We start from the raw sequence: 26921 nt of genomic DNA on the forward strand, positions 1-26921 counted from the left end.
ACTTACATGGTTTCTGACCATGGAAGCAGTGCAGAGGTGCCCTTTCCTGCCCCCAGGGACACCCCCTGCCACCCTCGCCCACCCCAGGAGTACACCCATGGATGGGGGACCCATCCCAGGTAAGTACAGGTAAGTTGAGGAAAGTATAATTTTTTGAATTTTTAAAGTGGCATAGGGGGCCTAATATGGGCCCCCCTACATGTCACTGTGCCCATTGACCATGCCCAGGGGACATAAGTCCCCTAGGCATGGCCATTGGGCAAGGAGGCATGACTCCTGCCTTTCCTAAGACAGGAGTCATTTCAATGGGGGTTGTGTGTCAAAAAATGGCACAAGTCCGGTTAGAGCAATTATTTTTTACTCTAACCTGACTTGCACCATTTTTTGACGCACAACCCCCATTCTTCCCTAAGCCGGCGCTCCCTGGTTTGAGTCAATTGTTTTTACTCTGACCAGCCAGCAGCGCAAGCTAATGTCAATCCTTAAATAAGATGCGCGCTTGGTGCGTAGGAATGGCGTTAGCTGGCAGTACATTTTTTGTTACAAGCCAGCGCTGGCGCTGGTTTGCGTCAAAAAGTATAAATATGGGCCCTGATGAGATGGAATTTAGGAACCTGGTTGTATGGGGCTCAGAATAGAGTCATAGCACCATTATGTTGAGAACAGTGTGGCCGATGATGTCCAGTGGTCAACCATTTGGGACGCCTCAAAAGCGATAATGTGTGGTAAACTCATAACTAATACTAATTCATTTGAATGTTTAGCCACAGAGACTCGAGCTGATCTAGAACAACGCATCACAACTTTAGAGATTGAACACAAAATTACTTGCTCACATAGTATAGGGAATTAAGGAAAGCATGAGGAGAACTTGAATTAAATGGTTACTGCACTAAACATTTATGCTCTAACAAGTGGAAATCTGATGAAAGACTTCTTACAAAATCAGACAAACTTGTTATCACAACTCCACTGGCTCCGTGTACAGAAGAGATGCCAATTCAAGCTGCTGACCCACGCACACAAGGCTCTACACAACCAAGGACCTGTGTACATTAACCACTGCCTGAACTTCCACCAAACGTCAAGAAGATTGCACTCAGTCTCCCTTTCACCAGCCCATGCTCCTGTATCTACCAAAGCCCAGGCCCCTGCCACCTCCAGCAGACCATAAGTGCTCCTTTGCGCTCTCCCCTCTCCAGCTCCTCGCTTTTCTTCTGTCTTCTGTCCAGCTCCTCGTTTTCCTTCTATCTTCTGTCCTGCTCTTTGTTTTCCTTCTATCTTCTGTCCTGCTCCTCGTTTTCCTTCTGTCCAGTGTGAATTTCCCCTTTTCCCCTTTCCCCTTTTCTTCCCACTTTCTCTCGTTTTTCAGCCTCCCGACCCCGCCCTCTACTTCCACGCCGCCGCCACCCGTGCGGCCCCGCCACCCGCTCTCATTCGTTGCCTTCCTACCCGCCTCCCGCCCCCGCCCCCTGCTGACCTCTCCTCCCCCCACCTCACTCTTATGGCGGCCGCTGGTGTGCCAAAGGCGCGCCAAAGGCAATCCCGTCTGCGCCCGTCAGCACCTGGACCATGCCCAGCGCCAGAACCCCTGGCCCCCAGTGCTCCCAAAACTTCACCTGTCAAACCTGCAAGCATACCTTCCACCGCGACTGCACCCCGTCCAGCAGCCCGCGCACCAACAAACACCTCAAGTGCATCCTCATCAACGCACGCTCCGTCCATAAGCACGCCATTGAACTATGGGACCTCCTGGACTCTACCGCACTGTACGTCGCCTTCGTCACTGAGACCTGGATGAACGCTTCATTGGCCCCCGACATCGCCATAGCCATCCCCGTCGGCTACAAGATCGCCAGGAAAGACTGCGCCAACCAAGCCGGAGGAGGAATCGCCATCATATACAAGAGCTCCATCAACGTCACTACCTCCACCGAAGAAACCCCCCTCGCCGCCAAACACATGCACTTCCAGATCCACACCGACCCCAGGACCACTCTCAGAGGAACTCTCGTCTACAGGCCCACTGGACCACGCGCCCCATTCAGCAAATCCATCACAGACTTCTTCTCCCTGCACGCCCTAGCCTCGCCAGACTACATCCTCCTTGGAGAACTGAACTTCCACCTGGAGCAGAACAACAACACCAACACCACCACCCTGCTCGACAACCTCGACAACCTCGGCCTCAAGCAAATGGTGAACACCCCCACCAACATCGCTGGACACACGCTCGACCCCATCTTCTCCGCCAGCAACGACGTATCCTTCAGCCACTTCTCCGAAATACACTGGACCGACCACAGATGCGTCCACTTCACCTTCAGACGCAAGACTCTCCACCGTCGCACACAACCTATCTCACGCAGACCTTGGAACAAAATCTCAACAGAACAGCTACTCTCCACTCTCAACCACAACCAACCTACCATCACCTCCGACGCCAACAACGCAGCCCTCAGCCTCACACAGTGTATCGCCAACTGCGCTGACAACTTCGCCCCCCTCAGACGCCTCCCAAGACAGACCAACACCAGGAAACCTCAATGGTTCACAGACTCCCTCAAAGAATTGAAGAAAACCTACCGTACCCTCGAGAAAACCTGGCGCAAAGATCACACCGCAGAAAACATGTCAGCCCTCAAAATCACCACCCCCTAACACCACCAGCTGATCCGCGCCACCAAAAGAGCATCCTTCAAAGAGAGACTGGACAAGAACTCCCACAACAGCAAAGAACTCTTCAACATCATCAAAGAGCTCTCCAATCCCAACGCCAGCTCCAACTCCATCACGCCCTCACAAGAACTCTGCAACTCCCTCGCTACCTTCTTCCATTGAAAGATCACCGACCTACACGACAGCTTCGTCCACAGATCCCGCCAACCACCACGGAACCCACAGCCCCAGCCGTCACCCTCAACGCCTGGACCCCCATCAGCGCCAAAGAGACCAAAACTACCATGAACACCATCCACTCCGGTGCCCCCTCGGACCCCTGCCCACATTACATCTTCAACAAAGCTGACGCCAGCATCGCCCCCTATCTCCAGACCATCTTCAACAGCTCGTTTGCATCTGCCACCTTCCCTGAGAGCTGGAAACACGCAGAAGTCAACGCTCTCCTGAAGAAACCCACGGCGGACCCCAGCGACCTGAAGAACTTCCGCCCCATCTCGCTCCTCCCCTTCCCGGCCAAAGTCATTGAGAAGGCTGTCAACAAACAACTGACCAATTTCCTTGAAGACAACAACCTGCTCGACCCCTACCAATCCGGATTTCGGGCCAACCACAGCACGGAAACCGCCCTCATCGCAGTCACCGATGACATCCGAACCCTGCTGGACAATGGAGAAACAGCCGCCCTCATCCTCCTCGACCTCTCGGCTGCCTTCAACACCATCTGCCACCGCACCCTAATAACCCGCCTCCGCTCCACCGGTATCCAAGAACAAGCCCTGGACTGGATCGCCTCTTTTCTCTCTGACCGCTCCCAAAGAGTCTACCTCCCGCCTTTCCGCTCGGATCCCACCGGGATCATCTGCGGCGTCCCACAGGGCTCCTCGCTCAGCCCTACTCTCTTTAATGTCTACATGAGCCCCCTCACTGACATCGCACGCAAACACAACATCAACATCATCTGCTACGCCGACGACACCCAGCTGATACTCTCCCTCACCAAAGACCCAGCCACCGCCAAAACCAACCTGCAGGATGGAATGAAAGACGTCGCAGAATGGATGAAACTCAGCCGCCTGAAGCTGAACTCAGACAAGACGGAAGTCCTCATCCTCGGAAACTCCCCGTCCGCCTGGGACGATTACTGGTGGCCCACGGCCCTGGGTACCGCACCGACCCCCTCAGACCACGCACACAACCTCGGATTCATCCTGGACCCAGTTCTCACCATGACCAAGCAAGTCAACGCCGTCTCGTCTTCTTGCTTCCTCTCACTCCGCATGCTCCGAAAGATCTTCTGCTGGATCCCCGCCGACACCAGAAAAACTGTGACGCACGGCCTCGTCACAAGCCGCCTGGACTACGGAAACACCCTATACGCAGGAATCACCGCAAAACTGCAGAAACGTCTTCAGCGAATACAAAACGCCTCTGCACGCCTCATCCTCGACGTACCCCGCCACAACCACATCTCCGCCCACCTGAGACACCTACACTGGCTACCCGTCAACAAAAGGATCACCTTCAGGCTCCTCACCCATGCACTCAAAGCCCTCCACAACAAGGGCCCCGAATACCTCAATCGTCGCCTCAGTTTCTACACGCCTACCCGTCAACTTCGATCCACCAGCCTCGCTCTCGCCGCCGTTCCTCGCATCCGCCGTACCACTGCAGGCGGGAAATCCTTATCCTACCTGGCAGCCAAGACATGGAATTCCATCCCCGCCCACCTCAGGACCACACAGGACCACCTCGCCTTCTGGAGGCAGCTCAAGACCTGGCTCTTCGAGCAGCAGTGAACCCCCCCCCCCAGCGCCATGAGACCCTCCCGGGTGAGTAGCGCGCTGTATAAATATGATTGATTGATTGATTGAAAGCGAAAGTGGAGGTCGTTCTTTCTCTCACATTGCAGCAAAAACTTGGAACTTGGAACCATGTACCTCCGGACCATCACCTCACTTCTGGAATTCTGGATAGCCCTCAAGATCTGGCTGTTTGAATACGCCTCTGGGAACTGCAAGATCCTGGATACCCTAAGGGGTGATTAGCTGCGCTTTATGAATCCTGATTGATTGACTGAACCAAATTATGAAATGAAAGGAGCAGAACATCTTACTTACAAATCCGCCCCTAAAATTATTACAAAGTTTAAGAGGTTTTCTGATGATCTACCAAACTTAGCCCGTGACTCACTACATGCATGACACATACTTACATGGTATAGTTTTTCCTCTTATTATGCAGGAGCCATGGGAATTATTAAAAACTCTTGTTACAGAACAGAAAGTTCATAAGTCAAAAATATTACTATTTGTCCTCTGACCAGGGTATACAACTTATTCCTCCAGAAGGGTACAATCACTAACCATGATGGGGTACGCGCTAAGACTTTTACCAAAACTCAACTGAGATCTAAAGAGCCTCATATCACGCTACCCCATTGCCCTCGCATAAAATGTACACTGTCTTAAGGACATCTAGCTCTCGGTGATCTCCTCAAGTAAATGAGGTTTTATAAAACATAGGCATACAGGAGACAATATACCTTGCATGGATATACTCGCACATGAGCAAAAATCAGACATCTATACAGTTCTTCTTTCATCACGACCTAAGAAAGTATTTGATAATGCGGATGGAATCTCTTTAAAACACTACATAGAACAGGGCTGGGTCAACAGAGGCAAATCCTGATTAAGACCAACTTTTTTAAGACATGAACAGGGATATGTTTAAACGGCCAACTTCCACACCTGTTGACTTTGACACTTGGTACAAGACAGGGATGCGCAAATATTTCTCTAGTGATTTTTACATTAACCGTGGTCAGTTTAGTGCAACTACTTCCTTATTTCAGACTGCCATAATCACTAACTCCAAATGCTTTTTACATTAACCTTGAAAAGTTTAGTTCACCTAATTAATGCTAACCAAGTATTCCAGTTGTCTAAATTGATAGGGGTCACATTAACTCTTTATTATTTGCAGGCAATATTCTTTGCTTCCCAGCACACTCAAATACATTCCTGCCAGCATTGATTGAAGAATTGGAAAATGTTTCAATTGGCCACAGGCTTCAAAATTAACGACCAAAATTATTGAGTGGGTATATCACTGATGTTGCAGATACTTCATAGGTTACATTTTACCCTAATACGGCCTCTTGGAAATCCCACTCCATCAAGTGTCATTTAAGTTTTAGTCTTTTAACCATATATGCAGTTTTTTGACATGTGCTAAGATCTTATGAGCAAACACAACTATAACATCATTTTAATCTTTGTTTTTTCTGTGAATATATATTTACATACTTATGCTCTAAGACACGTTGATCTCATTGCCAATCAAAGCTGAAATGCACACCAGTTGAGTGATATTTGCATCACTGATGGCATATTCAAGATCAAGTGTCACCAACCAAATATCTCAGACAGTTGCATTATAAGTGTATGAAACCAGTTGTTAATTTGGAAAGTCAGCCTTTAATTGGTTTGATGAAAAACTGTATGACCCACATTCTCAGTAAAGCGTATGCTACATAAAATGCTCCACTTCAATTGAAGCCATGGTAGGTCGAAGAGTGCCAAATCCAGGCCGAAGAGATTAAGATTTTAAATTATTCACCTAAAACCTTTTCACATACAATAAATCCAAATTAACTAATCTACATAGTGAGTGGTTAGCTTGAAAATCTGGCAGTTGTGCATATTTTTTCGACACACCCGCTCTACTTTGTTCATATGTTTTCAGGGAATTGCCTGCTTTCTTACCTAACAATCTCACTGTCACCGTGCGTATCACTGAGGCATAGTTGCACAATACCAGAAGCAAGAGACGAATGTATCCAAGAAAGTAGAGGGTGACGTCTTCACTCCCCTTCAAGTAAGATGTGCCATCAATCAGATCTTTGTTTAATGGCAGGGTCTGTTTGGAAGCATCCATCTGACAGATGCCCAATAAGCAGGAATGCCTTTTACCACAGGGCATGTATGTATCTGCTGCAAGAGGTGTTACCCGTCCACAATGCCAAACTGATAAAAGCACACACATTCTAGTCAGAGCTGTCTGTCTTCTTAGATTTTTTATCACGATCTGAGGAGAATATAATTGGCTTAATTTGGCATAAGAAGCCTGCACACGCCAAGTTTATGCACATGTAAGAAGTTGTAGTTCAAGGGGGCTAACCCGTGCTTGCTGCATGCACGTTTTGCTAATAGGCCATAATGGGACTAAACAGTGACTCCTCAAAGGATACAAACAGTTCAAGTGAGTCAGGAGGATGCAGTAGGTCTGTGATTACTTTTGACTTTTACTCAGTGGATGGCATTGGAAAGTACAAGGCTGTAACACCTGGGCATATAATCCTAGCAAAAGGCTCTGTTTGAATATTTTCTAGAAGCAGAATGGGCTCTACAGCCGAATCTGGCAGGTATATGTTTGTTTCAATTGATATTCTCGATGTTAAAAGTGTGCTGATTGTGTGTGTCGAAGAAGCAGACAGATGTATATATCTCCAAAGTTTTTAATATCGTGAGTAATGATAGTTCGCCGCTGCTGAAAGTGGAGAAAATGTGTGACCTTTTCAACAATCTCAGTCATTAGAGACTTGGAGCTGCTTTTCTGTGCAGTAACAAATAAATTGGCCTTTCTCTCTTTTTGAGGACTTTGCCTTCCTCACAGCAAAGAGTTCATAGGCTTCTATGCGCCAGTACAGGCCCAGGCATCACAAGCAAGTGTTGGAGGACACATCCAGACTTTGACCTCAAAAAGGCAAAGAGGATTTAAACATTGATGCTGATGCTGGCAGAACTAAAGTAAATTATTAATGGTCTACATGATCTCCCAACCTCCCTCCTCAGTGCCTCACTGTGAGCAGTAAATCTGTTGACAGCATAGGAGGAGCCTCTTTGTAACCATCTAGTAAATGTTGGGAGTCCTGCTGAAAATATTCCAGATCCAGCCTGAGGCTAAGAAGATTAATCTGGAGGGTGAATTATGCATAATAGCAGCCAATTAGCTTCCAGTGACCTCGATATGGGTAACCCATTAACTGACTATCGGCAATATTCAGGGCTTTTAAGAACAGCGCAAATTGGAAGTGAAGAGCAGGAAGCAGCAAGCTCAGCACTGATCACAAATTAAGGCATTATGCACCTGAAAAACAGACTCTGAAAGCCTACTTTTGTGAGCATTGTCACCTTGTGACAATGCTCCAAGATCCATTTAAGCAATTTGGTAACAGAGTTATCTATCAACAGCAATGAAACTTATACTTTCAGTTAGGATTTTTAGATCAATTATATTTTAGTTGAAATAAACCTCACAACAGTCATACATAGCAATGAAATAGCAAGCTGTACACTAAATCTGTTACTTACCGAGAGGGTATCTGGTAGCTCATCATCACTGAATGATCTGCATGGGACATCAGTAAACTGATAGGGTCTCGGAGAACATACTTGATGAACTGCTTACTCTCCTTGAATTGAAGTTCCTTTGGCTTCTTGATATTCTCTGAAGAGTCAATGCTCCCAAAGTATTTGCTAGTGTGACTTGTCTCACTAGTTCCTTTGAAAAGTGAATCAAAACACAGTCTGTCACCATATTTTGCACCACTGAATATAATCACTAATGCTTAGAGGTTCTTATGGAACATATCCTATCATGTTTGCAACTTGCTCATCCATTTGCCTCCTGCTCAGAATACCAGTTACTGGAATAAGCAGATGGCCTCTACTCACCATAACAACTGCTGGCGCTAGTTTTTTGGTTCATTCGCATGACACAGTCTTATGCATCTTGGCCCAAATGATGACATGGTCAGATACAATGTATGCTCTGGCGCCTACCAGGGACATGTACTGCCATCTTTAGGTACAGCAATAATGTGTGGGCTGTAAAATCGATAATCTATTGTTGCAAAGGCACCTTCAGGTGGAGTTGGATATTGGAGAACTGAAGGCATATGAGGTCATGTTTGAATAGGTTACTGCAAGGAGTAAAGTGAGGTATTCCATCTCCTTACAGAGAACATCTGGCTTATTACTTCACTGTGGTCTTGTGCTTGACTGTCACTGAGGATTGAAACCTCTAATTTAACCTCATACGCTCGTTTTTCAAATGAGAAACACGTCACCCAATTCACAGTTAAAGGTAGACAAGTACGATCGTATACAGACCAGGTAATCCAGTATTTACACAAGGATACATTATTAATAGAAGTATGCAGAAGAAAGTGACCTGTATGCATAGGAATCAAAGTCACTACAAAACTCTGAGGTTGGCCAGGAGGGAAATGTAACAATGCTTTCCATTTGCTGACCTACTGTTTGTATTGGATTTTCCAGCACAAAGTGCAAAATGGTCCTAAAAGCTATTGTGTGCTTTCTCCTGAAAAACACCATTCCGCTATACATTAAGGTCTCCTTCATGACAGATATAGCTTACAATATTTTCCAACGGCATACACATTTTACTCATCAACTGGAACTCATACTGATCAGCTCTTTTTATGAAACTATAGATTTTAAAATGGTAAGCACGTTTAATAGCAAAGACATCCAGAAATCTACCGTTCCCTGACTGCTTAATGGACCTATCTGCGTTACCTGCTTACAATGGGAAATTCCTTGCCAGTGAGTGGTTGTTACTCTTTTTTTTCATATATGAGCCTGCCTCGGACATAGCGGAGCATGGGAAATAATTCTTTAGAGGAAGTGAAGCCCTCTACCATTTTTAATTCATCACTATTGATGATCTGGGCTTTATCTCAGCCTGCAAGAGAAAGAATATGCCAATCATGAACTGGCAGAGCGTCGCTGTCCTCCTGTACACAGAAGATTCTGTTTTGCTGTCTAGAACACCTAATGGCCTTCAGCTACTTTTAGGCAAATATGTACGTTTTATGGACCATCTGGGTCTGGTTACGAACTCTGCCAAAAGTTTGTTATGGCTTGTGGCCCCAAAAATCTGAAGCTGCGAACTCTCACGCTTCCAGGAGCTTCTATTACCAGAACCTATGAATATTCCTATTTTGGGGCCACAATTGACTCCTAGGGGTCTTGGAGCACCCATCTGAAACAGAAGAGACTTAAGTTGTGTAATTCTAATCGTTCTCTCTTTAGTCTGGTCTCTAAAATTGGCAGCAAGGCCATTGCCCCCATGGTTAAGATTTACAAAAGGAAGTGTCTACCTATCCTAAAGTATGGCTTTGGTCTGTGAGGTGATAAGGCAGTCAAATTTCTACAGGATGACAAGAAGAGAGTATGCAGGTGTATCCTTGGTGTTTCGCCAAGGTCACTAACGTATACTGTTCATGAGAAATTGGGCTTATCGTATGTAGCTCATGGCATCAATCTGGTCTGGCTGATGGTATGGTGTTCTATTTGGCGCAACCCCGAAACCTCTCTGAACAAGTAGATTACACTGGATTGCCTTTCATGTGATGGGGTTTCCGTATTTCCTGGATAAAGTTTATTAAGGATACCTGTAACAAGCTTGGCAGATATGATATTTTCCTTCGGACAGCTACCATCTCTTTGAGGGATAAAAACTGGATAAAATACAGCTTCAGAGATCTAAGAAGGGGGAAAAGAGAATTACTTGAGTTGAAGAAGGCAGCCAACAGGGTGTACCTTTTGGTTCAAACCACACTAGGGCTGGAACCATATCTGGTGGCTGCCCAAAACTTGGGACAGGGTACAATTGACAAGATACAGGTTGGGTCACATTAGGAGCTAGCTTTTGCTTTCCTTTGGGCCAGCCTGATCCTAATTTTATGTTAGTTTGCCTTTGTGACAAGCACTCTTTGCAAACATTGGCACATTTTGTTTGTTGTAGGTTTAGTCACTGTTTCACTGAAAGCTTTTTAATCCCTTCATAAATGTTCTTCAGTTACAAGACATATTCGTGCATTTATATTTTTGCAGAAGCTCCCCACCCTGGAAGTACATCAAGGTGTGTTTTCTTTTATGAAGTATGTCCTTTGGTGTAGACAAACTCTATTGTTGCAGTTTCCTTTACTTTCCACTGTGATTTTTGTAGATCTTGATCAGCCTCTGTGCCTTCTCTGGAACGCCTCATGGAAACTTGGTGACAAGCGGGTTGTTTTTGCACTGGCAATGTGCAGTTTTTATTATTCTGTTCACAATCTGCAATTTGGTCTATGATATCTGCTCCCAGATTCTGAGTTTGTTTGAAATGTGAAGTACTTTTGTGTTTGTCACTAGTATTTGTTTTAATGTGTGTGTACTTTATGGTTTATATCAATGAACCAAATAAATAAAGAAAGAAAGAATTCATCAGTATTGATCAGTAATGTTCAACCAAAAGTTGATCATTAATGTTTCCCAACCCTTTTACTGCCAGAGGTTTTCTCCAAAATACTGGCAAGAGGTTGCTCAAGAACACATACCTCAGTGGTCTTTTTCTACACACATGCAACCTGTACAAATATTTTAGCATATTCAAGGCTATGTAGTGTAGCGAATTCTTTATCAGGATTTCATTGCAGTCTCAAGAACTAATGAAAAATGTGGTGACATTTTTAATTTTTAACATTTAGTATTCCGGAATACTAAAAAGAAAACATTGCCCTGATCTTCTGGAGTCAGGCAGTATCAAATATATGTGGATTTTTTGAAGGAATGTAGTCTGCCTAATCAATTATGTAATATTAGCACATATCACAAAATTATGGCAGGATCACTGTTTATTGACCACTTTTGCACTTGATGACATATCAAACATAGGACTATAACTACAGTTTAAAAACTACATAGTTTCTAATTCTGTATAACCTAAGAAATCTGTTGCCTGTAAGTCAGCTCTCACTTGCCTTGACTGGCTTGCCAGTAGAACTCTGTGAACATGACGCTCGTCAGGTTTAACTTTTTATTACCAAAACCTCCCTGGAGACTCGCATGCACATAAACATATCCCTGCCAAGGCTTGACACTCTAACTTTGTTTTCTGGGTATTCTGGGCTTAGCGTTACCACACATATGTGGGGTTTCTATGGGTTCAGGATTCAAACAGGCGATAAACTGGGTGCAGAGCATTTTGGATATTTGAAAAACAGCTGCAAGTGAAATGCACGTTTAATATACTTGTTTTTTTTGGTCACAGATATCAGCCGTGGACTTTGTGAAACCGTAACTCAACCATGTATTTTTATCATCTACACATCGTAAAGTTTCTCTGAATGGGTGACGCGCCACCTTGAGTGGCTGGCTGGGGCATTACACTGGTCACCACACTGAATGCTGCAAGCAAAATGCTAGTTTAGGTTACCAGTATTTTGTTCACAGATATCACCAAATGAGCTGTATTGACACCTACCACAACCATACATTTTTTACATTTGCATTCCTTTGGTACTATCAACAGTTTTATGCATTCTATAATGGGCTAACTATTGACCCTAGACGACCTTGAAACCCACTGCAAAACTGCGAAAGAGCAGATTCAAGCCATGCAATTTGTTTTCCACATAAGCATTTTGAATGTGTAAGCTTTCTGAAACTTCTTTTTTAAGCAATGTGCATCTTCCTACATAAAACATTGCTGCGAGCAGCGGTAACATACACCACACTCTTCAAACAAAAAATGCTTAAATGTTGTTTTACCTTCTGCTAAATCGCACTTCAAACAGGCAAAGCAAAACATTTTAAAATGTAAAATATTACTTAAAAAATAGCCTTGTAGTTGCAAAAAGGTAACATGAGTAAACCTTTCACGGACTTTCCCTCTCGATGATAAACAGCATGTGCGTCTCCGCTTCACAGGACGTGGATCCTCATGGACATGAGGAAACCGACCCTCCAGCTTCCAGACAATGAGACCTCTGTCACTGTTTCCACTCCCTCAATTCTGCTGTTTAAACCATAGTGCTGTGCGAGTAAACCAACGCATGAAGTAAAACCCATTCGAAACAAAGTGTTCGATGTACATGTGCTGTTCATTCACCAGAGTGGTTGGGGAAAAAACAAATCACATGCAGTGGGAATACCAAAAATATGTACCCGTACGTTGTGCACACAAATCAGAATTGTAAGTGGTGTCTACAAAACCGTCTATGGTTTTATACTAACACATATATTACATAAGCCCTTTGTAGGAGAAAGGCAAACGCCACCCCTTTTAACTAGATAAAAGGGCTTCCTGTTGTGTGCATAAAGATTTCACAGCATTACATGAGACTGATTTAATAAGTTAGAACTAGTTGTTTAGGGAATTTACAGAAAGCGATGATTTACTCCTTGTCACATAGAAACCTTATGCAACGCTGAGGTGGGACGGTACACTGGAAGATGCCACCTCATCCAGAGGATCTAGAATGAAATGTTAGCTTCCACTATTAACCTATGAATTAGGAAACCAGTGACTTGAAGTGTGATAAATTCTTTCCTTTTAGAAGCAGCTTGCATAGCTCTGTAAAGGCCTGCCAGGAGGTTATTACTGCCATGCAGATTTGGCAGTACCAAGGGTTCAGCTACTTGCCAGTAATATTCCTTTGAAAAGGATATTACTGGGGTAAGTATGGCGATGTGTGCTTGTATGCTTACATTGCTGTTGAAGGGGATACCCAGGTATTGGTTGAATTCTACAGACATTTGGAAGGTTCCTAGCAGTCTGCATTGCTAGAGGCACATCTGGGTTTTACTCAGTTGGTTTTTCCTCAACGGCAAAGCTGCAGTCCAAAGTAAGGGAGAATAATGCAACCCATATTTAAGACCATAGAGGAAGGTTTTGCATGTAGTGGAGGCCCCATCAAGTATAGTTTGGTGTCATCTACATACGGTCACTCCATTTTCCTCTGAGATATGGGAGCCACACAGATATTTAGAAATATGGGAGCTAGGTTCAACCCCAGAAGTACGCAACACACCAAAGAAAAAGCAAATAATCTGGATTATCCAACATGCATGAATAATCGTTCTTCCTTTCAAGTAGTGACAAACCATTTTAATTCTGATCTGCCAAATTATATGACAGTCAAAAAGCAGAGTCCTGTGGCTTACTGTATCAAACGCCACTGAAAATCGGAGAAGGACCAGTAGGCAATCATCACCACCAAAATATGCAGCACGTAACTTGGGGCCTGAAGGTTTATACTAAGTTACCTATATTTGCATATGATACTTCTACAATTTATATGGTCCTGTAATAATTTGAGCACCCTAAATTGGTGTGCCTACCTTGTATTTAGTTTTCTTTCATACTATTTACTAGGAAGCCATGTGGTGCAGTGACATGACATGCTTACGTTTTGCCTAATAATGATTTATAGTAAATAGTGGCTGGCTAGATGTGCATGGATGAATATGATGAAGAGATTTTGTATTGTTGTGGTGAGGTGCATGGTTGTCATTTGCTCATAATAGGACGAATGTTCAGTTTGGCAGCATCTTTGCGAATTACGTGGTCTTAATAAAGTAATTCTATGGGCAATTAAGTACGGAATATTAAGTTAACTTCTTCCATATGTTTGCCATTTATTTTTTTTCAGTTTTTTATTTGATTCCCCAAATGGAGTGAGTTTGGTTTATTGTTAAGTGAACCACAATACCAAGATGACAGAAAACTATTAACTTTTAAAGTGCATGAAGTGTGTGTTGAGGTGATGATTGGTGAGTTGTTCGTGGTCTTAAGGTGGCAAAGCTTATCCAACTCTATACTTTTGTTACTCACTCTGTACTACATTTCAAAGCAACCCTGACTGGTTGTAAATTAGAAGATGGTGGCTTCGAATGAGATTTCTAAATGTGTTTCTTAACCACCTTCAAAATAATGTTCCCAGGCAAAGTAATTACACTACAGGTTTGGGAGTCCAAATGTTTTCCTATCTGGTTGCATCAGAAGCTGGCCATTTTTTAGATGGTCAAGGAACTTGGATCACATTTGAAAAGGATCCAAGTTACAAATATTTGTAGATGGAACCGAGCCCATAGAACCAAGAAGACTGTAGATACCATGTCTCCCAGGACCCTGAGCCAATATTCCAACTTTGGCTGGTTGCATTCCAAGAGGCTCATGATGTGACCCTGAAGCTTGGAAACCATTCCAGCTGGGAGACAAATCCAACCCTGCAGAGTCAGAAAATGAGCTCCAATGAAAATTGGGTCTTGTGATGGACTGAAAGTAGACTTTTCCCAACTGAGGAGAAACTTGTGTGTGTGAAAAAAAACCTGAACTCCGTTTGTATGGGACAACAGCACATCTGCTGATGGAGCCTGCACCAACCAGTCATCTAGATAAGAGTGAACAAAAAACCCCAAAATATGCAGCACATGAGATAAGGCATCCCACATCTCCTCTCTCCTAAGATATTTTTTTGAAGTCGTAAAAAGGCGATCAGAGTCCGAAGAAGAGGAATCCCATGACTCATGACTGCGTGAAGTAATGTCACCCTTCTTTTTCTTGGCAGAGGCCAAACCCTTAGACACCGTAGCCTCAATCACATCCTGTACCTCAGGTTGAGATAACAAAGGAGGTAATGGCTCAGAAGTAGCCCACTTCCAAATGCAATCTTAGCTAGAATCTGGCCTTCTTTATTAGAGGAAGAAGAGGAACAAATGACATGCTTCCTTTTTGCAGCTCGTGTTCCTGACATTGTCACCATCAAAAAAAGACTGAAGACAAGTTTCAGGCAGCAACCTCCTCTTAAAATAACCCCCTGAACCAGACACTTTCCAATGAAAACATGTATCTCAGGGTGACCAAAGGAGGTCAATCTTAAGTCCTCCAATCAATCTTTTACACATCCTGATAGCAAAAAAACATAAATAATGTCCCAAATGGGACCATACCACCTTAATTGGGAAGCCTTGCTCCCCTCCAACAGTCTGATGATGCAGCTCCAACTGAGTGAACCTCAGTTTACCCAAGAACCTGGAAACAGTGCTCCAGCCACTATGGGACCGCCCAACCACGTCCAAGCATCTCATGCTGCCGGGCATCTCCACTGCCCCGCAGAAGAAACACCTGGGCAGTGCGCCTCACTGCACCATTACGCTCCACCACATGTGGCTGGCTTTGTGCTGTAATCCTCCTCCCAGCGAGTACAAACCTTGCTGAACCAAAAGAAATCACTGTTGTCCATAGAGGAAACTATTCTCACCATTCCATCGACCTGAAGTATGCTATTCCAAAAAATGCTTTTCGATCCGTACATTGGTCAACAAGGCCCTGCCATCGTTGACAACAGTCTAGAAAGGAGACATGAAAATACAGTAGGAGTGGTGGAGGGGGGAGGTTTTTATTTACCAAGACTGTGGGACTGGTGGCTGGGGAGGAATGAGCTGGAAGTGAGGGAAGGAGGAGGAGGTAATGTAGTCTAAATATTTACCTGTTTCCAAACTGTTGCTGCTACACTCTTTTCATGAGCTTTAACAAAGTGAAATGCATATGAAAGTTGCTTTGAAGTAGTACATGAGGAAATGTTTGCATATAGATAGTGCACTCGGGAGTATTAAGTCTATAGAAACCTGTTATTGAGATTTAAAGGATTAATCGAGAGGCATCCAATTATAAGGTCCACAGCACATTGAGAGATCAAAAAGGGCCAATAGAAGCAAGATACACACCGGCAAGATATTGATCTAATTTGTTGGAGTTTGGACACAAGACACATTTTTAGATTTAAGATAAAGAGGGTTTCTACCAAACTATAAAGTATGGTAACCATAACACTCCCGATCAACTGGACATGGGAAGGGCTATGTTTGTTTACGTACCGTCGTATTCTGGCATTGACAATTGTTCCATTGCTAATTAAGAGTATAACGCCCGGACTTTGCAAGATAAAATCCCAAAACAAGAAACAGAATTCTTGTGCGATGGAGCCAAACTGCCAACCAATGGAATCAGAAACAGAAAAGGGAACGTGGTTGAATGTGACAAACATGGATTTCCAGTATGAACCACCTCAGTTGAAGTTCGGCAGAAACTCCGTTTATTCGCTTGAAAAAAAAACTTGATCCAGGAAAAAAAAACGATGATTTTAATGGGCATACGATCTAATGAAAATATGCGAGGTAGAAGAATATTGTCTAAATCACAAAAAAGTACATAAGTAGCTTCAGCTCAGTTAGGTACTTCCCCTTAGCCTCTCCTGATTTTCAGGAATAAGACATGAGTACTCGTGGCTTGCTGTTAGAATTTAGGAGCAAGCAAGGATTACTACAAAAGTAAGCCTCCTAGAAGTATTTGTGAAACAAGAGTTTTGTTTTCACGTCTTTCTCAGACCGTATCATTTACCTATTTTTTCTGAGATTTGGGCCTATTTTTTCTGAGATTTGGGAGTGAAAGCAACATGGGTCCACTATATATCGTTTCAATGTAAGGATCTGAATACTGTGGGTAGGAAAGAAAGGAGCCACTCAGTGCCAAGGCTACAAGTCCTCTTACTGAAGAGTGGAAAGGTGCCATGTAGTTCTGAATGATTAAGTCAGATAAATTATTATAAACCAAACTTGAGTTTAAAAAGTTATGGTACAGTACCTCTTCCACTTCTGGACACGCCACATCCATTAGGGTCCGATGTCAAAGATTCACAAGCTCCCAGTCCTTCGCTCCCCAGTGATGCAGACCCTGTTCCCATGTACAAAGCTTCATCTTGAAGTAAAATATCCAGCAAATCACTAGAAGTGGAGTGAGCATCACTGCTGGTACCATTCTTCGGCAAAAGCACCTTTGGGAGGAATGAATATAGATGTTTAGTCTAAGCCCTAGCAAGGCTAAATGTCTCAATGTCTACAATGCAGCACATTAGACTTCATTTTTCTTTTCAATGGGTTTTAAGTTGAAAGGTATTTATTTGACTGAACTAAAACCACCATAAAGTCGCACATACAATATAAACAAGTAATACATTATATTCCATATTTGTCAGGATGTTTATTATTTCACTCTGTTTCACTGTGACGGCCATTTGGATCTGCACCGTATTCCTTGGTTTCCTTCCTATGCCTTGTGGCTCCTGTAGTATTTTCATCTTTGTTCTTTTGCAGCCTTCACTCCCTAGGCAAAGCTGCGACTCCTAGGTCTTGCCTAGTTGCTTTAATGTGGGTCTGTGCCACAATCTCTGCTTGTCCATTAAAATGCCAGCTATATAATCCCTGTGAATGCACCACTCCAGGTCTTCGCAACAGTCTTTGCACTGAGGTTCTGTTTGAATCTTGCCTGCACCTCTGCTTTACGATCAATTCCTTGTTCCTGTGTTCTTTGCTGATTTCTAATTTGCTCACTGCTAATTCTCTAATATCTAGTTCCTGTTCTGTGCTATGTCTGTTGCTGTTCCTTAACGCTGTCCTGGTTCTATAGCTCCTTCAGTTTGTTAGTGTTTTAATAAAAATTATAAATGAGTGTTTATGTATTCTGAATAATAAGTTTGTGTAGAAAATAAAATAACGTAGAAAATAATGTACGCATTTTGAAAATCTGATTTCGAAGAATGGCCACCAGTGTTAACGAATTGTACTAATCAATGATTTTATATTATTAAAAGTTGAATATATGTTAGGCTAATGCAGTAATATGTCATATTAAGAGTTTTGCAGTAAGCTTTAGCTTTAATAATTGTAGGCCTTAACTTAGAGAGGGGGTGATTCTGACCCCGGCGGTCTTAGACCGCCGGGGCCAGGGTCGGTGGGAGCACCGCCGACAGGCCGGCGGTGCCCCGCAGGGCATTCTGACCGCGGCGGTAAAGCCGCGGTCAGACCGGCAACACTGGCGGTCTCCCGCCAGTGTACCGCTGCCCTATTGAATCCTCCAAGGCGGCGCAGCTAGCTGCGCCGCCGAGGGGATTCCGACCCCCCCTACCGCCATCCAGTTCCCGGCGGTCCGCCCGCTGGGAACCGGATGGCGGTAGGGGGGGTCGCGGGGCCCCTGGGGGCCCCTGCAGTGCCCATGCCACTGGCATGGGCACTGCAGGGGCCCCCGTAAGAGGGCCCCTACAAGTATTTCACTGTCTGCTTGGCAGACAGTGAAATACGCGACGGGTGCAAATGCACCCGTCGCACCTTCCCACTCCGCCGGCTCGATTACGAGCCGGCATCCTCGTGGGAAGGTCGTTTTCCCCTGGGCTGGCGGGCGGCCTTTTGGCGGCCGCCCGCCAGCCCAGGGGAAAACTTGAAATACCCGCCGCGGTCTTTTGACCGCGGCGCGGTATTTTGGAGGGCGGAATTCTGGCGGGCGGCCTCCGCCGCCCGCCAGAATCAGGCCCAGAGTGTCTTGGCCTACTTGCCAGGCCTCATGTAAAAGCTGTATTTCTTAGCATTTATTAAAATGGATGTACGAGAAAATTAAACTGTGAATTTCTATTGTATTGTTTAAATGTGCTCATAACGGAAGCTTCTCGTGAGAACCAACTGCTAGGAGATGATGTTCTAGCTAATGCAACATTTTATGTGTAATGTGTGTGAGACTGAATTTCCCAGGACAAGAACAATGAAGATACTGACTAGAGTAGAAGCTGCAACAATATGGTTACCTGACACAAGTCGGATGATGAGGAAGTTGCAAGACAAACCAATCGATGACGTGTGAACGAAGTAATATTATAATTCATAGATTTGTGATTTTAGTTTTATTGGAAAGAGTATGAACATACAATTCATTGACCAATAGGGATTAGGGGGTAGTTTTAACAGTTCTGACTTAACAAGAGTACATGGAGAGAAGACATTCATTCTGACCATTGCCCATATTGCGTCTTGACAAGAGATGTGCTTAACTTTAATGTTTAAGACTTTGGGCCTGATTACAACTTTGGAGTAAGGTGTTAATCCGTCCCAAATGTGACGGGTATACCACCAGCCGTATTACGAATCCATTATATCCTATGGAACTCGTAATACGGCTGGTGGTATAGCCGTCACATTTGGGACGGATTAACACCTCCTCCAAAGTTGTAATCAGGCCCATAGTCTTTCCTGAACTCTGATGCTGAATTCTGATGCCTTGCTGATCGACGGATGTCTTGCGGACGAAGACTGATTCTGCTTTGCTGATCCATACTGAGGATAGGTATAACAAAACTGTGATTATTATGCATATTTGCTTTTTCTTTCTAGGTACCAACTGTGCTGTTTTGATAGAGCCATAGTTAGATGTTTTTCCAAATTGGTGTTACTAAATTGTTTTGCATGAAGCCCAACATGCTGATGCTAATTTGATGTCAGTTAAGGACAGGGACTAATGCTTGGTGAATTTCTCTGCTAAACTTCATGTATATAATTACATTGACAGTTGACTATGCTATCGATTTGCACCATAACCTTAGAATGTGTTGCTGTTCAAGCTCTGATCAGATTAAGTCCCTCATTACAACCCTGGCGGTCGCTGCTAAAGCGGTGGTAACACCGCCAACAGGCCGGCGGTAAACAAATTGGAATCATGACCACAGCGGAAACCGCCAACTCAAACAGCCACTTTAACACACTGACCGCCACGGCGGTAGCAACAAACACCGCAGCAGTAACCGCCAATACCAAGCGGAAGACAATGTACCGCCCCCTGCATTACAACATGCCTATCCGTCACCTTTTCCGGGGAGGTACCAATGCCATCAAAAGCACGGCGGAAACAGTACTCTGAAGGGAAATGACTCACCTCTCAACACTCAAGGAAGAACCACGACGCCATGGAGCCTGAACTGCAGGTGTTTCCCATGCTGGTGTACCTTCTCATCCACCAGGAACACGAACGCCGGTGAAGACGACCACGGTGAGCACTGCACCTAGCACACAAGGGAGGGGGGAGGAAAAAGAGAGTGACACCCAAACGCAACACGCTACACCCCGCCCCAACACCATACACACAAACAGATGCAACGACATTACATATACACCCCGTAACCCTCAGGAATAACACATGGACAAAAGGAATGGAGTAAAATGAGTGTAATATTATACAGTTTGAAAAAAAAAAGTTCTTAAAGCAATAAACAGTATGTACAATATATACAATATATACAAAAGGAGGGACAATGCCTACTCCAAAATGTCTGTGGCCCACTGGGCCAAACGACATAGGCCAAGGCCATACTTGATTCTTGCCTTAAGACGGAGAGAACACTGCAGGGGCATCAGGTCAAAAACACACAGGCACCTCAAGGGAAAGGGGAATGGGGGGGGCCCTCAGCTTGAAGATGGTACAATGCCTCTGGCCTGGAGGGGGCTCAAAGCCCACTGCTTGGTCCTGGGGATTGCAAGGCCACAGTCTCTCAAGTGGGTGGTTTGCCCACTGCTTGGTCCTGGGGAGTTCAAGGCCACAGTCTCTCTAGTGGATGTTTTCAACCACTGGTTCTGTAGGGGGCCTTGTGCCCAGTGTGCTTCATCCTGGCAAGGATGGGCTGAGTGGATGGCTTCTTCCACTGGTTCTGGAGGGGACCTTGTGCCCAGTGTGCTTCATCCTGGCAAGGAGGGGGTGAGTGGATGCCTTCTTCCACTGGTTCTGTAGGGGGCCTTGTGCCCAGTGTGCTTGATCCTGGCAAGGATGGGGTGAGTGGATGGCTTCTTCCACTCATTCTGGAGGGGGCCTTGTGCCCAGTGTGCTTGATCCTGGCAAGGATGGGGTGAGTGGATGGCTTCTTCCACTGGTTCTGGAGGGGGCCTTGTGCCCAGTGTGCTTCATCCTGGCAAGGATGGGGTGAGTGGATGGCTTCTTCCACTGGTTCTGGAGGGGTCCTTGTGCCCAGTGTGCTTCATCCTGGATGGGGCAAGGTCACAGTCTCTCACCTGTGTGTCACACCAAAAGGTGTTGCAGGGGCCAGGACGCACTGCAGCCCATGTAGTCACCACTACACACTGCTCGCCGGCAGTGACGGCTACTCAGTGGATGCCAATTGCACTGCAGGTGGCGGTGCTGGCAGTAGTGGTGGTAGCCTCCAGGCCTTCACCTGCAGTCTGGGATGGCTGCCCACTGGGGCTGCTGCTGCTGCTGCTGGCAGTAATGCTGCTGGCGGCGGGGCATGTGACGGTGCTGGCGGCGGTGCATGTGGCGGTGCTGGCCACGGTGCAGGTGGCGGTGCTGGCAATTGTGGTGGTAGCCTCCAGGCCTTCACCTGCAGCCTCGAACGGCTGCCCACTGGGGCTGCTGCTGCTGGCAGTGGTGCTGCTGGCAGCGGGGCATGTGGCGATGCTGGCGGTGGGTCATGTGGCAGTGCTGGCCACGGTGCAGCTGGTGGTGCTGGCAGTGGTGGTGGTAGCCTCCAGGCTTTCACCTGCAGCCTCGGACAGCTGCCCACTCGGGCTGCTGGCAGTGGTGCTGTTAGTGGCGGGCATGTGGCGGTGCTGGCGGCGGTGCATGTGGCGGTGTTGGCCGTGGTGCAGGTGGCGGTGCTGGCAGTGGTGGTGGTAGCCTCCAGGCCTTCACCTGCAGCCTCGAACGGCTGCCCACTGGGGCTGCTGCTGCTGGCAGTGGTGCTGTTGGCAGCGGGGCATGTGGCGGTGCTGGCGGCGGGTCATGTGGCAGTGCTGTCCACGGTGCAGCTGGTGGTGCTGGCAGTGGTGGTAGCCTCCAGGCTTTCACCTGCAGCCTCGGACAGCTGCCCACTCGGGCTGCTGGCAGTGGTGCTGTTGGTGGCGGGGCATGTGGCGGTGCTGGCGGCGGTGCATGTGGCGGTGTTGGCCGTGGTGCAGGTGGCGGTGCTGGCAGTGGTGGTGGTAGCCTCCAGGCCTTCACCTGCAACCTCTGACGGCTGAAGTGCTATGGCTGGTGTTGTGTGCCCTTTCCTGCCCTTGGCAGATGGTGGTGCCTCCTTGCTTCTGCCAGCTGGTGTCTTTTTCTTGCTGGCTGGTTGTGCCTCCTTCCCTTTGCTGGCTGGTGTCCCCTTTTTACCCTTGCTAGGTGTCGGACCCTTTTTGGCCTTGCCATGTTGTGCTGGAACACTGGCTGGGCTGATGGGTGCCTCCTTGGAGCCTCTCACACCTGCAGTAGCTGCAGAAACCACTGTGGCCGTGGACTGGATGGCTGAGGTGCTGGGCTGGGTTCTGGCCATCCTGGCCCGCGGTGAAGGATGGGGGAGGAGGCGTAGGGAATAGGTCAATGGTGGCGAGGAAAAGCTTATTAGGGACACTGGGGCGGGAAGAGGGTGAGGGTTTGGTAGTGGAGGAAGAGGGAGTGGTTGTAGGAGGTGTCAGTCTGCTGTGTTTGGGTGCAGGTGCATGGGCTGGGTGATGTTGTGATGTGGATGGCTGTTGGGTGTCTGTGTGCTTGCGTTTGTGTACTTCGGGAGGAGGGGTCACAGACACAGTGGGAGAGGACACAGGGGACGTGTGCATGGATGTGGGGGTGGTGACTGCCAGTGGGGGGCGTGTAGTGACAGGCGTGATGGCGATGGAGATAGTGGATGAGGCTGTAGTGCATGTAGGTGTGAGTGGAGACGTTACTGGGAGGGAGGTGGATGAGGTGGAGGGGGGGAGACAGTGGAGGCAGTGGATGTTAGTGTGGCTGCATGTGGATGGTGCTTGTGTTTGCCTGAGCCACTTCTGTGTGTTGATTTGGGTGATTGCTGGTCTGAAGGTGTGCTTGGGATAGGCTGGGGTTGAGGGGATTGGGACTGGGTAGAGGAAGTTGGAGAGGGGAGGCTGGAGACAAGGACAATGGCTGCCATCAGTGCATTGGCCAGAGCCTGGAATGCTCTCTGTTGGGCCACCACGCCAGAGTAAATGCCCTCCAGGTATGCATTTGTCTGTTGCAAATGCCCTGCTACACCCTGGATGGCATTCAGTATGGTTGACTGCCCAACAGAAAGGGATCTGAGGAGGTCAATAGCCTCCTCACTGAGGACAGCAGGGCTGACTGGAGCGGGGCCTGAGGTGCCTGGGGCAAAGGAGATGCCAATCCTCCTGGGTGAGCGGGCGCAGGAAACACGCTGAGGGGCTGTTGTGAGGGCGGTGCTGGTACGGGGGTGGCGGCTGTACCTGTTGTGGTGGGCACAGAGGTGTCCGGCACCGCCAGGGAGCTTCCATCGGAAGAGGTGTCGTTGTCGGTCCTGTCCCCTCCTCTCTCCGTCGTGGTGCTTCCCTCGCTCTCCATCCCACTGGTGCCCTCACCGTCGATGGATTCAGCCTCCAGGCTCATGTGGGATGCAGGTCCCTCGGTCGCCGGTGCCTCTGCTCCTCTGCCAGGTGCTGCTAATGCACACAAAGACAAGGTGACAAAACAAAAAGGGGGTGGAGAGACAGAGGATACACTTGGTCAATGTCAGCAACAACACTACCGTTGGCATACACAACTCACAGGGAAAACAGCCCTATGCACTAGGCCATGCACTACCAGTTACACTGCTAGTCACCAGCCCATGGGGTACAATGATCAAACGCCATTAGCTGCACACCTGAAACCCACAGGACCCTGCCCAGTAGTAGATGACCACTAACAATATTGGGGTTGGAGTGCATCTGAGCTTATCCATCATTGAACATACCCTGCCATGTTCGCCCTGGCCTAGGGGCACCCACAGCCGACATCCTCCACCCAGGTAATACCTTAACGCGCGCAAAGTCATGATTCTGAATTTTTACTCACCCCCTTGTGGCTGCTGTGATGCCTTCAAGCGCCCATCCAACTCTGGATAGGCCACCGCCAGGATGCGGAATCAGGGGGGTCAAGGTACAACTGGCACCCCTTCCTCATTGGGAGACCAGCCCCAGCTGGGCCTCCGCCATCTTCCTTTGCCAGCGGCGCAGGTCCTCCCACCGTTTGTGGCTGTGGGTGCTCCGCCTGTCAAAGACCCCCAGGGTCCGCACCTCCTTGGCGATGGCACGCCAAATATCCTTTTTCTGATGGGCTCTGGCCTGCAGGAAAAAAACTGCAGAAAAGGTATTAGTCATACCGTCCGGACTGTTATACTCATGGCCCACCGTATCCGCCCACATCCACTTACGCACATACATTGACCACCATATGTGCAGCACTCTGCCCAGGACCCCTCAGACCCCACCCTACACGGGGCTTACACACACACAGCAATCCATACATTCATGGCCCACGCATCATGCTCCCAGTGTACTCACCTGTTTGTCTGGAGAAACACAGAGTAAAGTGTACGGAGTAGGATCCCATCCACCAGTCTCTCCAACTTCTCGGAAGTGAAGGCAGGAGCCCTTTCCCCAGGCACTTGAGCCATTGTCGCTTCCAGACACAGGTCAGCAGCACTTGCAGTATAGGTCCTCTCCTGTTGAAGTTCAGGTATCAAGTGAGTGCACACATAGAAAAAGGCGGTCACGTCCACGGCAGTGCGTACCGTCACCACCGGCCTACATCGCCATTGGCTCCTGGAACCTATAGGGCCCAATGATAAATAATGTCCACCTTGTAAATACAGCGCTGTACTTAGCACCACCAGAGCATCACTAAAAGTGACTCTCCGGTGGCGCTAGGGGCCTATAAATACAGCCCCCAGTTTAGCACTCTTCTTCTACAAGGGTATTTGGTTGGTTCCTTCAGCTCCATAAGAATACATATTTCTTACTTTATTGTGATTTCTTCCTGTTATACAAAGGTTTTCTCTAGGTAGCATACAAACTATGGAAGTTTATTGTTGTTCTGCTTTTCACTATCCTGATTATGCCTTTGCCCTTTCCATTAGCTCTTATACTGTGTGAGAGTGAGAGTTTTGTCTTCTGCGGGTACTACCCAGTTCCTGTCTAAACTTCAGATCCCAATCTGTGCCATTCTAATCCAGTCTACACCTCCTGTTTGTTTGGTCTTTCCTCTTCCAAGCTAAAAGTTCTCCTTAACATACATTAAACTCCTCCCTACAGATTACATATCAGCATCTGTATTATGAAATACTTGCCTATATATCATGTCTACTGCTGCAAATTTTTCTGTATCATTAATTTCCAGCTTTTGTACAGTAACATATTCTATACTTTACAAATATGCCAAAGTCTAAACATTTGACTTTTCTCTGCATTGTCTCCTATTCGGGGCCTCTTGGTCTTAAGGGAAACTGGGCTAGTTTTGAAATACATAAAAGAAAAGTTTCTCTGAGAGGAAGCGACGATCCCCTGGGCCACTGCATAGCATTTTTTAAACAATTTTTTTAATTCATTCATGACAAGGGGTCAAAATGGGTTAATTCAACATGCAGGACGGGAACTTCGCCAATTTTCTCAATATGTCCTGGACCTGCCCTTCACTTATAATATACTGGGAAGGGGTCACCACAACACTGGTGAGGCTGACAGAAAAAGTGGTTCCCACAACACCAGGCCACTACCTACTCCATTGGTTCTCGCACACATCTAAAAACAGACTCATCAGTAAATTCCAAAACTTGAACCTTACTACTGGCTAAAAGGGGGCTAACGCGCCACCGGAAAGACCCAAAAGGCCCGCTGCTGACAGCATGGAAATGAGAACTAGAAAATTGGCGGCAATGCGAGGGATCATTGCTGATTAGAGAAGCTCAGCGGGGTATTGGCAAAATAGATAGTGCTAGAGCATGGGAGGATCCAGTAGATGGTCCAAGAGACTTGGACCAGAGATCACACAATAGCACCCCCACACATAACCATCAATGATCCAATGATCTGTAACCTCCCCCTTTACGCCGAGAGCTAGTAAAACATATCTTACTATGGACCCCGAATTGAAATACTACAGAGCCCAGGACACTACTGATGCATACTAGGCTACAAATATCGATGACCAGGCACATGCTATGACGGAAATATGTACTAATTTGATTGCACTGCCTCACCATGTTGATAAGATGCTGCACTCCGAGAATGCTGAGGGTGGGAGGAGTAGGATCAGGAAAGATGGGAGATTGTTTGATATTACAGTGTAACTAAGAATGATTAACAAGAGCGGTATTTATGACGAAATGCCAGTCTTTTCCTCTTAGGTGTAGAATTTTGTATTGGATTGTTGAAAAATCAATAACATTTGTAAAAAAAAAAAATGCAGGACGGGAATTTTTCAATGATTTGCTCTTGCAACTGCAGTTTCAAACCATTGATACATCGGATACCAATGCGGTATTTGGAAGTGACGTCCACAACACAACCCTTCCAAATAATGATCACTAACATATGATGTTGTAAAATCATTTGTCTCCCACACCAGCTGCTAAAGTTTGGTGCTTTTTCAGGAATATATGCTCTTGTTAATATTGAAGTAATGAATGTTGATGCACACTGCGATACATTCAAATACACTAAGTCGTTTTACCATTATTAGATTCCCCTGTCGTGAACTCTCCGCCAACCCCAGCACATAGGTAC

At 46.5% G+C, this 26921-nt stretch overlaps 1 protein-coding gene across 2 annotated transcripts in view; it reads right to left on the reverse strand.

Annotated features, from left to right (window-relative positions):
* Nucleotides 1-26921, reverse strand: part of PER2 (period circadian regulator 2) — a 441952-nt gene that overhangs the window by 48004 nt on the left and 367027 nt on the right. Inside the window, exons 20-21 of one of the 2 annotated variants that reach the window (XM_069213793.1) lie at nt 17182-17371; nt 8058-8247 (exon numbers count right to left, since the gene is read on the reverse strand). In XM_069213793.1, the coding sequence (XP_069069894.1) occupies nt 8058-8247; nt 17182-17371 (380 nt within the window). The remainder of the gene's footprint in view (nt 1-8057; nt 8248-17181; nt 17372-26921) is intronic. The other variant, XR_011199417.1, reaches the window with a different exon arrangement.

The sequence above is a fragment of the Pleurodeles waltl genome, chromosome 11, assembly GCF_031143425.1.
Source record: "Pleurodeles waltl isolate 20211129_DDA chromosome 11, aPleWal1.hap1.20221129, whole genome shotgun sequence".
Classification (NCBI taxonomy): domain Eukaryota; kingdom Metazoa; phylum Chordata; class Amphibia; order Caudata; family Salamandridae; genus Pleurodeles; species Pleurodeles waltl.